Genomic DNA, 15,950 nt, shown 5'->3' on the forward strand with positions numbered 1-15,950 from the left:
AATTCATACTTTGTAAGCAAGTGCATCTTCTTAAGCACTAGTTAATGACAAACCAAGGCATTTAATGCATTCCAGGCCAGGTTGTACCTCAATTAGTTCAGTGACCTTGGGCAGAAGTTTAGACTCAATTTCGTCAACTACATAACAAGTGGATTAGATTAGTCAATATATCAAATTGTTTTCTACAGAATCCTAGGGGTTCCTTGACAGTGCTTCAAAGGAGAAAGGGAGGCAGAATGGTGAAGGAGTTCCAGGTCCCCGACCTCTGATTCAACCAGATAGCTTCATTTTTATCAGTTTTACTGGAATTCTCCATAAGCTACTGTCGAATAAAGATGCCACCACCATACCCATACTCAGCAAACTGGTTTTAGTCTTTCCTTCTAGTACTAACTTCTTATGACACAATACCTGTGTTAACCTGATGAAATTTAGTCTATAGTCGCTGTGCCAAAAACTGAGAAGAATGGCATGTGAGTCATTATCTTGAGATTTAGTCTGTGACCCCTGAGTCAAACTGGGAGTGCCCCCCCTGCCCCCCAAATGTTCTTCCTCTGTCCTTAGGACCGACAGTGTAGGGATACAGATGCCAATGTGAAGTGATCTCTAGGACAGAGGACTGTTCACCCCTGATACAAATTCTGCTGCCATTTAACTAAAGACTAAAAGGATGCAGACATGGAAACGGCAGAAAATTGTCCCTAAATGATTTGGGTATTGCTGATGCTTAAGTAGAGGCAGTTGTTAACTTGGTGTGTATTAAGGGCTCAGGATGACCTCTCTTATCCACAAATCTAGCTCCAACTGGTGTGAAATACCTATACTAACAATTAAACCAATATTAGTAACTTCTTATGTGTCAGGCACTGTGCTTTGTCTCCATTTTTATAACAGCCCTAAGCAATAGGTACTCTAAGGATCCCTGTGTTTTGAGTGAGGAACCTAAAAGTTAGAGGGGAAGTAAATCATCTAAGGTCACAGAGCTAGTAAGCTTGCAGAATCAGAACTTGAAACCAGATCTGATGGACAAGAGAGCCCATGCTTTAAACACTACACTATACTGACTCTACTGGCAAGTAACTCTTTAAATGCCAATATTCTCAGCAGGTATAACAACACATTAAATCCAAATACCTTTGTACAAATGAATTTATGAAATCTGTATAACACAAGAAATGGGGTAATATAAACTCATCTGGAAATGAGGAAACAGACAGGGGAAGTGACACAAGAGAAGGAAGGAGCTTCATAAACAAAGTACAATCTCTACTTCCTTGACCCCGAAAGTTCAAAGTTGCCCTGTGCCACAACTATATTTTTGTCACATTTCCTCTAATAGACTATGCTATTTGAGGACAAAGATTACATCTTAATCATCTCTGTAACTATAATGTGCAATTATTCAACTATGGTATGGAAGATAAAAAATATTATATATGGGATGGATGAAACTCATAAGATGTGTTTACAATAAATAAGTTACTACAGATAAAGTCAGGAAGACAGAGAGGGACCCGAGACTCAAGAGGCACTAAATGTATGAGGCACACACAAAATACATACGACATACTACACAAGGCATTCAATACTCACGAGGTCTTAAATAAGCCACTCACTGGTGATGCTCTTTGGCAGAGGTCCCTCATGTCCTCTGCCAAACAGAACCATCAAACCATCTAATGGGCTAATGAGTGAGCTAATGCTACTGGCCAGTGCACGTGCCTCTGTGCCCCTCCAAACAGAGCAAGTTTGTGTGATGGCCCCGGCACCTTCTGTCCTTGTGCCCCCTTGATCAAACTTCAGCTACAGTACCTGTAACCACACTATCATCGGCAGAGAGAGGCAGGACATATGAACCCAGGATTCAGGAAGTACAGCACCTCCAACTTGTATGTACCCTATCCTGTGTGTTCACCTATCCCATTTCTTTCCCCTTGCTTTTCACCCTGACTTTTGTGGGATTTCTTTGTTTCTTTTTTTGCTTTTGGACACTCCACGCAGCATGTGGGATCTTAGTTCCCTGACCAGGGATCAAACCCATGCCCCCTGCAGTGGAAGTACAGATTCTTAACCACTGGACTGCCATGGAAGTCCCTCACCCTGACTTTTGAAGTTGATTTAATAAACCATGTAACTTGGGCCTCTTAACCTGGGCTGCAAGCCTTTTGGCTCTGTGACCTCTGGGATAGCTTGCCTAGTAATATACAGTTGACCATTGAACAACATGGGGGTTATAGGTGCCGACCCCCGTGCAGTCAAAAATCCACATATAACTTTATAGCTGGCCCTCCATATCCATGGATTCAACCAACCACCGATTGTGTAGTACTGTAGCATTTATTATTGAAAAGAATCCATGTATAAGTGGACCCAGTTCAAACCTGTTATTCAAGGGTCAATGATACTTAGAAGCTGCCATTGTATCAAGGCAATTTCCCACATTCATGGTGCCTTGCACAGTGCCTTGTCCATAGCCTGAATAAAATTAGCTCAAAACTCCACCTATGGCCACTCTGATTACTAAACAAGTTTTTAAAAAATATTTATTTATTTGGTTGCACCAGGTCTTAGTTGTGGCAGGCGGGCTCCTTAGTTGTGGCATGTGAACTCTTAGCAGGCAGGCTCCTTAGTTGCAGCTCACGGGCTCCTTAGTTGCGGCATGTGAACTCTTGGCTGCAGCATGCATGTGGGATCTAGTTCCCTGACCAGGGATCAAACTTAGGCCCCCTGCACTGGGAACGTGGAGTCTTAACCACTGCGCCACCAGGGAAGTCCCCTAAACAAGTTTTTAACTTTCTTTCTAACTCCCAAATAAAAGGACTGTTATGTGATGCCGGTGTCCTCTCTCTTACCTGTAAGACGGTGCTGCCTGCAAAGCCAAAGCCATCCTTCAGCAAGGCTGTGATGTAACTGAGATCCATGCACAGGAAAGGACTGCCTGAGGTGAAGTTTTCCAGGTTATCACATACTGGAGGTGACAGAAAGAGAAAAGTGGAATTCAAGTTTGCAGCCAACTGAGAGGTGTATGATTTTCTCTAAATACAGACTGAGAATAAGCAAAGCAGAATCCTCCATTCTCCTTCTCCTAGATGCCTGGGAGTCTTGGAGGCTAGAACTGTGCACTGACAGCCTCTGCAAGACCCCAGCTCCATCAAGAACCAGCACGTTTCTGATGTGACATCTAATCAACTCAAAGGTACATGGGTCCTAGTTTATTTGCTATGACATATATTCTATGACTTATTGTTGGGGCTTAATTCAACTAAGGCCCTTATATATTAAGACAGGGAAATACCAGTTAACCCTACTTCAGGGCCACTGGCTAAGAGCAATTATTTGCTTTTTTTTTTTTTTTTTAATTAATTTATTTTTGGCTGTGTTGGTTCTTCGTTGCTGCGTGCGGGCTTTCCATAGTTGCGGTGAGCGGGGCTTACTCTCCATTGCAGTGCGTGGGCTTCTCATTGAGGTGGCCTCTCTTGTTGCAGAGCATGGGCTCTAGGTGCCCGGGCTTCAGTAGCTGTGGCACACGGGCTCAGTAGTTGTGGCTCGCGGGCTCTAGAGTGCAGGCTAAGTAGTTGTGGTGCACGGGCTTAGTTGCTCCACGGCATGCGGGATCTTCCCGGACTAGGGCTCGAACCTGTGTGCCCTGCATTGGCAGGCAGATTCTTAACCACTGTGCCACCAGGGAAGCCCCATTTGCATTTTTGATGAACTCTTTCAAGGAAGCCTCTGTGGCTGTTTTCCATATATTCTGGTGCTCAGTGTTTCATTACCACTGATAAAACTTTTTCAATTTTTTTTTAAAGAAAGGAATAAAGAAATGTGGAAAGAAGAAAAGGTTTTCACCGTTTCTCCAAAGTCTCTTGTATTCTTATATTTTTCTTTGCCACGTAATGCTTTTAACTCCTGGTAAAGACAGGAAACCAACCTTCTGAGAGGCTTTCTGCTGGCCAAAGCACATTAGGTCACTTTAAGGTCACTGGGGGTGGCAGCCTCACGGGCTCACATTCAATGGTTTCCACTGACACTTACCTTCCCTTGCTTTCCTTTCAAAATCTTCAACTTTTAAAACACCCCCCTTTTCATAATCTGAAATGAAACAGAACAGTAGTTGATGTCAAAAAACCTTCCAGGAAACATAAGGAAATTTATCCTAGGAAATTATCCTATTTATAATAATGAAAAACCAAAAATAAAATTTCCAACATTAAGGAATGGGATAAGCAAACATGACATATCCCTACAATATAATCTATACAGTTTATTTTATTTACTTATAATCTATTTTGTTTTATATATATATATATATATATATATATTTTTTTTTTTTTTTTTTTTTTTTTGTGGTACGCAGGCCTCTCACGTTGTGGCCTCTCCCGTTGCGGAGCACAGGCTCCAGACATGCAGGCTCAGCGGCCATGGCTCACGGGCCCAGCTGCTCCACGGCATGTGGGATCTTCCCGGACCGGGGCACGAACCCGTGTCCCCTGCATCGGCAGGCGGACTCTCAACCACTGCGCCACCAGGGAAGCCCTGTTACGTATATTTAACTATAGCTAAAAAATAGGCCCATTAAAAAGGGGCCATTAAACACGTCAGAAAATAAGAAATTAGTTCATATCTCAGGCCATGACAGATCACATATATACATTCTCACAGCTAAACAAAATGTGTTACTATTATAAGGAAAAATGTTATAAAGGGGAAAGCGGAAACTTTTGGGGGTGAATATGTTCATTGACTTGAATTTGGTGATGGTTTCATGGGTGTATACATATGTCAAAACTTACCAAATTGTACACTTCAAATATGTGTATTTTATATCAATTATACCTCCATAAAAATACTTAAAGAAAAAAAAGACTTCACGTGTATTTGTTTAGGCCATCTTCTAGCCCCAAAAGATTCGAAATCATATTCACTCTTCCACTTGGGTGACTTGGGAGAAAAGTACGGTGACCACCTCAACAAGGCATTGCAAATACTCCTTTTGTTCCTTTCCCTTCCCCACCACAGCCCTGCCCAGTTTCCCCGCTGCACTGACACCTGGAGTGAACTTACCAATCATGTCTGTGTCAACAGCTCGGTCATAATAGTATGAGAAAGCGTAGAAGGAGCTTCTCTGGACCTCATCTGGCTGATGAAGTTTTCCTTGGACCACCCTCAGCACTTCAGCATAGCAGGGCTCAAAGCCCACCTCCCCTGATGGGGCAAAAGGTGCACAGGGGCAAGGTGAGAAAGTGAAAGGCAAGCTGCTGAAGCCAGTGGAACAGCAGGAGGACTAAGGCGAGCTGAGGCTCAGGACAAAGGGCTTACAGACAAAGACGAACAAACTTTTGCAGCCTCATCCCTCTGGAAAGCCAGTACCTACTTCTCCACAGCAGGTCCCCTCCCTAACCTGTGTTCACCAAAAAAGCCACAGCCGACCTCGAGCTGCCCCTTAGCATTATGTTTCATGGCATTTATGAGAAGTATGCAGAGGCTCACCTGCTTCCTTCATGGGAAAAATCAAGTTTTTTCCTCGAGTTTAAGGTCTATGCCTTTTATAATACCTAAGATCAATTATTCTTCTTATCGTCTCAATTCTATAACTGAAACAGCTAAACATTAATTGGATCTGAAACAGTTTCACCCTGCTGAGGGCAGAGACCCTCAATACATTAGACCCTGGGTAAGAAGAGGTTTCTAATGGATCCACAACACCTGGGCAGGGAAAGAGCTGAACACAGAGTGACAGCTGCCTTGTTCACTGTCACTTCACACTACTCCTTGGAGGCACACCAGCATCTATTTGGAACTAGTTCCTGCAAAAGACAAGCTTCTCCTAGCTCTGGAAAAAGTTTCCCATGGGACTTTTGCAGACTTCTACTGTAAAAGTAATTCCAACCAGTGAAAAAATATCACCTGCCTTCTTGGTTGCCACCATACTGGTATTTCACACCCCCAAAGATCCACTCTGCTTCCAACCATCTTGGTAGACAGGCACTTCGGAAAGTGTGTCCATCAATTCCTGAAAGAAACCAGACCACAAAGAGGCAAGGGTGTGAGAGAGAAAGAGAGAGGAAGGAAAGCAAGAAGTCAGTAAGGTTGAAAGGAATTATCAAGGTGGCTGGGCCTTAAAATCATATGAAATTAGTTCCACGACTGCATACTACGATGGGAATTCTTAACTCAGGGTTCACAGATGGGCTTTGTGGGGTTGGTGAACCCCCTGAAACTACAGGCAAACTTTCATGCTTATGTCCATTTGGCAGAGGGGTTGATGGCTTTCATCACACCTGAAATCTAAAACCTACAATGGAATAAGTTCCCTCCTTTCTAAAAAGGGAAAAAATACTGTTCTACTTTTCTCATTGATTGTTGTGAGGCTTAAATAAAATACACTTGAAAATGTAAACTCTGAGATGCTATATACTCATCACAATAATAGCTTACTGTGAACCACACACCATAAAAATTAAAATAAATGCAAAATCTCTTTTAAGGTGAGGAAACGGGCACAAAAAGTTTAGCTAACTGGCCCGAAATTACAAGACTGGGACTGATCCTAGTTCTGCCTGACCCCAAAAGCTGAGCTCTTTACCTCTCTACTGCCTATGAAGAAAGGAATGGAGTTGTTCAGTTATTCCACCTTGTAAGTGGACTGCTGCTACCTGCACCTCCCACGTAAAACTAAGGGCTTGAGCTCCTGCCAAGTTTAACCCTTGAGTCTTGAATTTCTGCAGACACTTCAGCCCCCTGGCCACAAACCGTCCCCCCCTAAACCAAGAGACTTCATGCTAGAAATGGCTAATAATAGATACCAAAACATCTGACCTCACAAAGTAGAAAAGGAATTTGCCATTATGATGTCTATTATACAACGTAGGCCTCTTACTTCAGCATAACCCTTCCTGCCACAGAAGCACTGCGGAGGTAGGGAAAAGGCAAGCTGAGTGCTGGTGCCGCTCTCACCATGCCCCAACCAGCACACCCAGACGAACCTTCTGTCTCCAGGGCTCCCAGAGTTGTTAGTCTTGCAGCTTTCAATCCAAATCCCAAGTAACTGTAAAATACAGGATTGACTCATTTCATGTGACCCTGAATTCTCTAGCCTAAAGCTCCCTCTTCCAAAAGTAACATGGTTTCTCTGTCTCACTCTGGAGGGAAGAAAACCTTGTTCTCTGTGCTCTATTCATCTCGTGTGGACAACAAGCAGTAGTTCTTGCACAGTTCAGATCAAGGCCTTGCAGGAAGAACTTCCCACAGCTATGCTTTAAAGGCCAGAGGCAGTGACACTTCCTAGGGTCCCACCCTGGGAACCATCCCCAGAAGAGATCTCATTATCTTAGCTCCCAGCCCAACTGTGATCAAATTCTAGGCTGGATTTTGAACATCTGAAGGTCAGCTTAAAAGCAGCTGACACAGAGCTTTGGCTGAACCTTCTCTGAGTGTCCTCTCTCTGGAGAAAACTTGACTCATATTACTTTTACTCTTATATTACTTATCTTTTACTCTTTTACATTATTTTTTTAAAATCTTACATTACTTTTTACTTTATTACTATTATGTTTTTGAGGACAAGAATGGAGAAACCTCTTGGGCTTTGGTAAGTAGCTTAGGTTTCAGTTAACAGGCCTTCAGGGACTGGCAAAGACTTTGTAAGGCTGGTCAGATGCAATAATAGATGTGAAAATGTTTTGAAAAGTTAGGAGAATCATACAATGTGAAATATTATTCCTCCACGTCCCCCTCTTCACCTATGTGTATAGAGCTTATAAGTGCTGTTAAACATCTCAAAGGAAGTGAGGTAGCCTCTAGGGGTTTGTTCCAGGGTTTTCTGCAAAACAGAAAAAGCAAAAAGACTATTCAGGATCCCCAATTACCTGAAGATGTTATCACCACCATCCCTATCCCTCCCCCCCCCAAAAAAAGAGATGAAGGAGAAGATTAAACAACTAATCTCACAAGGCTTGAGGAATCAAAGGGACTGAACAGTGAGGGGAAGTTCGGTCAGTCATTAATTGACTTAACTCAGCCTGTTCGTGGTGGAGCTGCTGTCTGAAACGGGGCACCACTTCCTTAGCACCATGATATGCCTGCCAAGTGGGCTGGTAACCATACCTTCATATGTATCTGACTCACCTCAAACTGCGGCAGGAACGTGATTTGGGTGGAGGCACCCCCCAGGTCCAGAGTCCCCACAGTCTCCTGGCTGTGGCCATGCAGCTGACCTGTGAATGAGAGCCAGCTCTGAACATCTTCTGTTTCCTGGACAGCCCAACACTCCTCTGTCTGCAATTTCTCTCCTGCTCTTGTCATATATTGGAGGAATTCTGTAAATACTCCACTGCTTCCCAGCCCCAAAGGCTGCCCACAAATGCTAACCTAGAAGGACTCTTGCTGCAGCTGAGGCCTTGAAGGCAGGTAATAGACACTAACTTCCTGTCTTTCCTCCCCACCCTCCTTTTTATTAAACAAAAGAAAGGACCTGGAGTGAACTTAGAAAAAAGTGAACAAAGAAAAAAAAGGTATTTTTGCTCCCTGACCATCTGTGAAACCCAGTTAAGGTCTTCGATAAACTTGAGAATATATTACCTGTCAGAAAATTCACAGTAACCCAAGCTAATATGCCTAAAAAAGGAGAGAAAGACAAAGATTATATCCAGAGCATTTTTTACCCCCGTTCCCTAGCCCCATCTTTGCTCTTTTTCTCTCTAAATTTCATGTCTAAAGCATACATTTCCCTCTCCCCATCTTTCCATTTCCTGCTATCCCCTTCCTCCTTGCTTATTTGTTCTCCTTATTATTCTCCTTACTTAGTTCCTTTTTTCTTCAGCACCCCCATCCCTGTTCCCAGTTCCTTTAATCAGATCTTTTATTAACCCTGGCCCTCTCCCCCTAGAACATACATCAATACCTCTCTCACCTTCATAGGATCCATCCATGATGCTAACACTGTCATCTGGTACCAGGAAAGGTGACTTCCTGAAGATCTCTTTTACCTAGAAAAAAAAGAAAGAAATCTGGATTCCCTAAGGCAATAGATTTCCGCATTTTGACTGTATCCTATAATGCTTAGAAAACTACACTCTTCATTTTCCCTAGATAAAATTTTAGCAGAACTCACTCCTTTTCCCCAAGAAATTAGAGAAGGAACTAGGCAAGAAATTATTGGTTTCTTGTAAAAAACAAAAACTACCTCAAAGAGCAGAGCCTGGGCTTTCTTTTCTGGCAGTAAGCGCAGTCCCGCTGTTGCCCTCAGGACCACTGGCGTTCTCTTCCAGTGACTTCGAGGGATTGAGTCTTTGGCCACCTCTAGGAGTTCTTGAACAGTCTCAGCACCCTTCAAAAGAGATGATTCACGTATCCAGTGAACAGTTCATTTAGTGGAGCTTGTCTATTCCCTTAGCGTGCTCTGGGAGAGTACCAGGAATGAGGTGGCAGAGGGCTCCAACCCTTCTCTGCTCCATAGAGCAGAAACCTAAAGAAGCGGGCTTCCTTGAAGAAGGAGAAGCCATTTCATTTTGATTAAGTTATAATAAAAATGATTCTTGGGCTTCCCCGGTGGCGCAGTGGTTGAGAATCCGCCTGCCGATGCACGGGACACGGGTTCGTGCCCCGGTCCGGGAAGATCCCACATGCTGTGGAGCGACTGGGCCCGTGAGCCATGGCCGCTAAGCCTGCACGTCCGGAGCCTGTGCTCCGCAACAGAAGAGGCCACAACAGTGAGAGGCCAGCGTACCGCAAAAAAAAAAAAAAAAAAAAAAGATTCTTTTACAGTGTGGTCATTTTAATTGTTATTTTATCTCAAATAAAAATTAGCTTCACAGGGGAGTTCCCTGGTGGTCTAGTGGTTAGGGTTCGGTGCTCTTACTGCCGTGGCCCAGTTTCAATCCCCTGTTGGGGAACTGAGATTTCATAAGCAGTGTGGCACAGCCAAAAAAAAAAAAAGCAAAGAAAAGAAAAATGGTATCTAATATTAAAGAATTTCATATTCATTCACTAATAACATATTTTAAAAAATTAGCTTCAGGCCAGAAAGTTGGTATGGTGAAGGAAACAAGGCTTGGAGTTAGAAGACTTGCTCGCTAGCCCTGGGGCCTAACATAGGTCACTTGGCGCTCCTGGGGCTTGGTCTCCTCAGCTGTGAGATGGAGATACCATCATACAAAACTGTTGTATGCGTTAGATGTGGCAGACTGCGTGGAGCTGCCACAAAAATGCCAGCTGCAGCTGTTATTATGCTACCCCTTTTATGACTTCTACAAGGACAGAACACATCAGGTTCAGTTTTGCATTACCAGCACCTACCTGCATGGCACACAGCAGATGTTCAAATTATGATATGTTAAAAACCATTATTTTAAAGCCATTGTTTCTCTGAGTAAACATCTGTTCTGACAACACGCTGCCTCTTAATCATTATAATTATTAGCAACCACAACACAATTTTACTCTCCAAATGTCAAATCAGTTTCTAATAATGTGGTTGCTTTCAACAGCTCCTAATTTTCTAGCACATTTGCCATTTCATAACAGCAAGCTAAGAAAATAAACATCCTCTCGGTTGTTCAAGTTCAAGCCATTTTTAACATCAGGTGTTCCTTTAGTTAATGGTTACACTTGTGACACTGAACAACACCTTTATATATGCTACCAAAGTTCAACATTCTGCCTTATTCTATTTTATATCATTGTGGCCTCTGACATGGGATGCTGTATGTTGTGAGAGCTCAAATGTGAAATACAGTTATGACAGAACTCTACATTCATCTTCTATTACTGAAAATTTTTGTTGTCGTGGGTTTTGCCCAATTTCTAGAATATAAGCATGGTTCTGTGCTGTATAAGGGCACTCTGAAGTGGAGTTCACTGGATCTATATTCCCTTAATTGCCGTGTGTATACCTCCTACCTTATAGAAATTCACAAGCATTTTCTGCATGTACATTAATTGATGCAGTTGATGGCTTCAAATCAAAATTTTAAACAGTAAATATGAAGAGCGCAGCTTCTTTTTCTTTTTTTTTTTTAACATCTTTATTGGAGTATAATTGCTTTACAATGGTGTGTTAGCTTCTGCTTCATAACAAAGTGAATCAGCTATACACATACATATATCCCCATATCTCCTCCCTCTTCTGTCTCCCTCCCACTCTCCCTATCCCCCGCCTCTAGGTGGTCACAAAGCACCAAGCTGATCTCCCTGTGCTATGTGGCTGCTTCCCACTAGCTATCTATTTGACATTTGGTAGTTCTTGAAAGACAGTGTTATCCCTGCATGGCCACAATCTATTTTCACACCTCCTTCTACCTAAGCCCTGGTGAGCCTGGGGTGTACAATTACTGTTATCCAGGAGATTAGCTAGGACAGAAAACTGATCTCACACATGACCTCAATATCAGTAGTGGACAGCATGAGATATTTAACAGCAGTGGTGTGGTAAAGTTATCAAGGCATTTGAGAATCGAAACATCTAATTGTAAAAAACTCACCTGCTTAGGTTGATCTACAAAAGCAGAAAGTCCTGGATTCACAGAATCAAAAATTTCCCCTTCCAGAATCGGAAGCTGTCCTATGTTGTCCATGGAGCAAAACAGAAGAGAGATGGCTGATTATCAAAAGTTAGGCTGTCTCTGGACTTCCCTGGTGGCGCAGTGGTTAAGAACCCACCTGCCAATGCAGGGGACACGGATTTGAGCCCTGGTCCAGGAAGATCCCACATGCCATGGAGCAGCTAAGCCCGTGTGCCACATCTACTGAGCCTGCGCTCTACAGCCCGTGAGCCACAACTACTGAGCCCGTGCACCACAACTACTGAAGCCCGTGCACCTACAGCCCGTGCTCTGCAACAAAAGAAGCCACCGCGATGAGAAGCCCACGCACCGCAACGAAGAGTAGCCCCAGCTCGCTGCAACTAGAGAAAGCCCACGCACAGCAACAAAGACCCAAGGCAACCAAAAATAAATTAAAAAAAAAAAAAAAAGTTAGGCTGCTTCTGTTTCTTGGCTCTGTATCATATTAACCTGCTAATTCCCCCAGATATTCCAAGTCATCCCACCTGTGAGGAATGGCTTGCAGGAGTATTGGGTAGGGGGATAGAGGATGAAAAGTAATCACTGAGGGTCCCTCTGCCAATTCTCTGGTGGACACCTAGCTTCTACTCCTTTCCCTAGACTCTGTGTGTAACTTGAGGATAGAACACTGAATATTTAGAAAACGTTAATCTTCAGGGTCCCCCCATCCCCTTTTCCAAGGATGGTAGTGATCTTTCTCTCAAGACCACTCTCAATATTCTGGACTCTGGAGTAACAGTCACCTTTAGAAAAAAGGAAAGACACATTACAGCTATACTTCTTGGACACATGGGTTTCAGACTACAGGCAGTCCAGATCTCTCTTAATTTCACACTGAATTAAACCATATGTGTTCAGTTATAGTCCAAAGTGTTCTCTGAAGAAAGACATTCAGCCGCTGTAAGATTCTGTAACTGACATCACACACTCTCAGCACATTTATTTCTGGGAGGAGTTGCTAAAGTATGGACTTGTCGACTCTGGTGAGGGTACCAGTTGCACGTACCTGGTAATTTCTGCACAAAGGTGTAAACATGAATTCGAGTTCCAGTGCTCCCTGCATCAAACATAATTCCATACAAGGTGCTGGCACTGACATTGATGGGGCACATGGAAGACAGGAAGACACCCTCAAACCAAGTCTGCTGGTCTCTGTGGAAGACAGTGCTGCAAACACAGGACACTACCAGCATGAAAAAGGCTGCCCCCTGGGAAATGGCCATTCTCTTCCAAGATGCAGTGAGTCTTTTGTTACAGAAGCAGCGCTGCTAACACACCTGCGGTGGCTTATAGGACAAAGACACGCAAGGTTAGACCAACTGGCCTCTTTGTTTACACTTGTAAAAGAAGAAACATCCGTTACAGAAATCCCACCCCTTTCCCTCAGCTGCTCCTTCTCTATGCCTAATAACCAGCACAACAAGCTAGACCAGGGTGACAAAGGCTCTTAGCACCTTTTCTGAAGGGTATCTGGTTGCAAAGGGACATTGGGATTTGAAATATATTTTCCCATGCTCTGCTTTTAATTGTAGGGTGGATCTCACATACTCAAAGGCTCTCTCTGCCACCCTGCTCCTAATGTTGAATCTAATTTTTTTCTTTCCATTTTGACAATTTTGTCTTTAGACCATATACTAACACTTCCTCTCTCTTTCCCTCTCTTTCTTCTTTTCTTTTTTTTTTTTTCTGCCGTACTGCGTGGCTTGCGGGATCTTAGTTCCCTGACCAGGGATCAAACTGGTGCCCCCTGCAGTGGAAGTGTGGAGTCCTAACCACTGGACTGCCAGGGAATTCCCTCTTTCTTCTTTTTGACTGATAAACAGAAGCTTCAATTTCTGAATCAAAGTTATAAAAAAAAGTTACAAAGTCCCTGGTATTGGGGTGTTCACAGCCTTTAAAAATCAGGCCACCTGTGACAACAATATGGCCAGTGGCTTGCATATTCAACCACATTTTAAGGAAATAAATCAACTTAATTCAAAAACACTTAACAGACCATTATGGTTTTTAAAACATCCTTCACAGGTTAGGCCATGTTATCTCCATAAGAACTTAGAGCAGGTGGGCAAATTAAGACAGAAAGGCTCAATGACTTGATGAAAGTCATAAAGCAGGTCAGTGGTGAGTTATGGCAAGTTACTGCCTGTATTTCTTAACATGTCCTTAGCAAGACAAAAAACTTATAAGTGCTCAGCACTGTTTGTTCTGGATTTGTATATCATGGTAGGTTGGGTACAAATGATGCAGAAAACCTAGAATGAGATACATGGAAAAATGTCTCCTGCATAGGCTGTATTTTCTCCTGGTATTAATGAAGAATGCCGTATCTATTCTCTAAGATTTAAGGCTTCCTTAATTGCCCTTTATGTACTTTGCTCAAAACAGTTTTGGGTCTTCTGATCCAGCTTTCACCTCTGAACTTCTCCTTGTGTGAGTCATAGCTACTAGTTAAACAAGATCTAACTCCAAAGTCCCCATTCCCAGTCCGCAAATCTCTAACAGAATACTTGGTATATTTGGAGTACAGATTGAGGATGCTTAATCATTCTCAGGTTTGTTGATCTCCCAGGGTTCATTTTGTCAAAATGCCTCCCTTCGCAGGTGACATATCATATAAAATAAAGCTAATTAAAGTTAATTGCATTTGGAATGTAAAACTATTTAAAATAACTAGAGTTGTTCTGAAGTACCTCAAAGGCAGAGTTAGAATTATCAGTTTGAGCACTCTTCAAGGCTGAACTTCTGTCGTTAAGAATGAGAGCTACTGGCTAAGGAAAGGAAAACTTAGAATCTCAAACAAAGGAAGCTGATCTCAGGAAATCAACCACTGCAACAGGGCAGCTGCTTGGCCAGATTCGTACTCACATCTTAAATCACTCCCTTTGGTGGATTCTTCTTTTACAGCAACTAGGCTGGTCATGTAGATCAATCTAAAGAACTGAAAAAAACAACCTTTCAGATTCTGAGTATTAACAGATCACTGCCTTGTTCAAAGCTCAAACCATATTCCACATTCTCAGGAAGTGTATTTAGGGGCTCTCTAGTCACCAGCCTGCTTCCATCACTATGACTGATTCCACAGCAACTTCTTCAGGGCTCACTCATATTTTCTCTATTATTGTGGTTTCTGAAAAGAAACTGCTCCAGCTTCTGTTTCCATTAAGCAAACATTTGTTTTCTTCCAAAAGAAATTTCAAGGAGAAAAAAAAAAGCATAATAGGTATCTGTTTTCATGAAGTGAAAACTGCAGTCCTACCAGGTGTTCAGTGTAAACTAAACAGTAGATTTTAGAAAAAGCAAAGGATGAACACATAAAACGTACCTTCTGCTCTCAACCCTTACCTTCTAACACCACTTCCAATCTCATTTTTAAGATTAGCTACTTTAAGGATGGTATTAGAAAGGCTTACAACTTAGAGCACATATAATGGTGCACTATTTTACATGACACAGCCTACAAGGCTTGCTCAAATGTCCTCTTCTCAGAGAGTCCTTCCTTGTCTACTATATTTAACATCGCAACCCACCTGGTCACATGTACGTCTTCTACCTTCCTTCCCTGTTTATTTTTCTCCACAGCACTTCTCACCTTCTAATACACTACATAATTTAATACTGGCACATAGTAGGTGTTGAATATATATCCTGAAGGGATGAACAGTGATCCAGTGACTCAGGGACTGTATCTCATCCATTTAATAAGAATATAATAGCTGACTTCTTTCCAAAAGGAGATTAACTACCCATCCATGGGAAGATCATGATTCCAAACTTCAAAGGATAGATTGTTTCTCCCAATGTGTTAATTATTTACAAAGTTTTATACGCTACTCAAAATAATGTACATAGACTGGAGAGTATATATCAGTATATTTAAATCGACTCCTTTCAGAATTGGTCTTCTCAATCTCTCTGGCTATCTCCTTATTCACCCCCAACAAAGCCCCCTCTTCAATTCTTTTGAGACTTTGGTGCCAGCTAGGGTTTGTCACTATGCCCATCTCCTTCTAAGGTCTTTTCAGTGCATCTTTGTCTCTGTAGTAAACACCAGTCCTTCCTCCTCAGCCTCCCCAGAGCATCACACTCTGGATTCCCTTCTTCCATGTCACCCAGAGCTTGAGTCCACAATCCCACAGGACGCGGGCCTCACCTGTGTGCTCACCTGCTCGTGCCTGCCCGATCTCTGTGAATCCTTGCTTTCACTGTTGGTTGCCTTTTGCTCTTTGCTCCTATTTCAGCCTTTCTGAATCAAGCTAGCTTCGTGAATCACATTCACCTTTGTGCTAGTCTGCAACTAACACATGGCATTCTGCTAACTCACTCCCTTCTGTATCCTTCATTCCTCCCTTATCTACCTTTTTTCTGAGTATACATACATGATTGTCTGGTTCA

General features: G+C 42.7%; 1 protein-coding gene across 9 annotated transcripts in view; it reads right to left on the bottom strand.

Annotated features, from left to right (window-relative positions):
* Window positions 1-15,950, bottom strand: part of ENTPD5 (ectonucleoside triphosphate diphosphohydrolase 5) — a 36,526-nt gene that overhangs the window by 4,447 nt on the left and 16,129 nt on the right. For all 9 annotated transcript variants that reach the window (XM_089907946.1, XM_022576596.3, XM_022576593.3 and 6 more), the window contains 13 exons: window positions 14,424-14,496; window positions 12,565-12,844; window positions 11,478-11,557; window positions 9,182-9,325; window positions 8,909-8,984; window positions 8,578-8,613; window positions 8,125-8,213; window positions 7,740-7,819; window positions 6,984-7,045; window positions 5,909-6,010; window positions 5,062-5,202; window positions 4,033-4,089; window positions 2,853-2,968 (listed from right to left, as the gene is read on the bottom strand). In XM_089907946.1, coding sequence (XP_089764072.1) covers window positions 2,853-2,968; window positions 4,033-4,089; window positions 5,062-5,202; window positions 5,909-6,010; window positions 6,984-7,045; window positions 7,740-7,819; window positions 8,125-8,213; window positions 8,578-8,613; window positions 8,909-8,984; window positions 9,182-9,325; window positions 11,478-11,557; window positions 12,565-12,781 — 1,200 coding nt within the window. In that variant the 5' untranslated portion in view covers window positions 12,782-12,844; window positions 14,424-14,496. The remainder of the gene's footprint in view (window positions 1-2,852; window positions 2,969-4,032; window positions 4,090-5,061; window positions 5,203-5,908; window positions 6,011-6,983; window positions 7,046-7,739; window positions 7,820-8,124; window positions 8,214-8,577; window positions 8,614-8,908; window positions 8,985-9,181; window positions 9,326-11,477; window positions 11,558-12,564; window positions 12,845-14,423; window positions 14,497-15,950) is intronic.

The sequence above is a fragment of the Delphinapterus leucas genome, chromosome 2 (assembly GCF_059928025.1).
Source record: "Delphinapterus leucas isolate spDelLeu-1000000601 "Yukka" chromosome 2, BTC_Dleu_Yukka2, whole genome shotgun sequence".
NCBI lineage: Eukaryota > Metazoa > Chordata > Mammalia > Artiodactyla > Monodontidae > Delphinapterus > Delphinapterus leucas.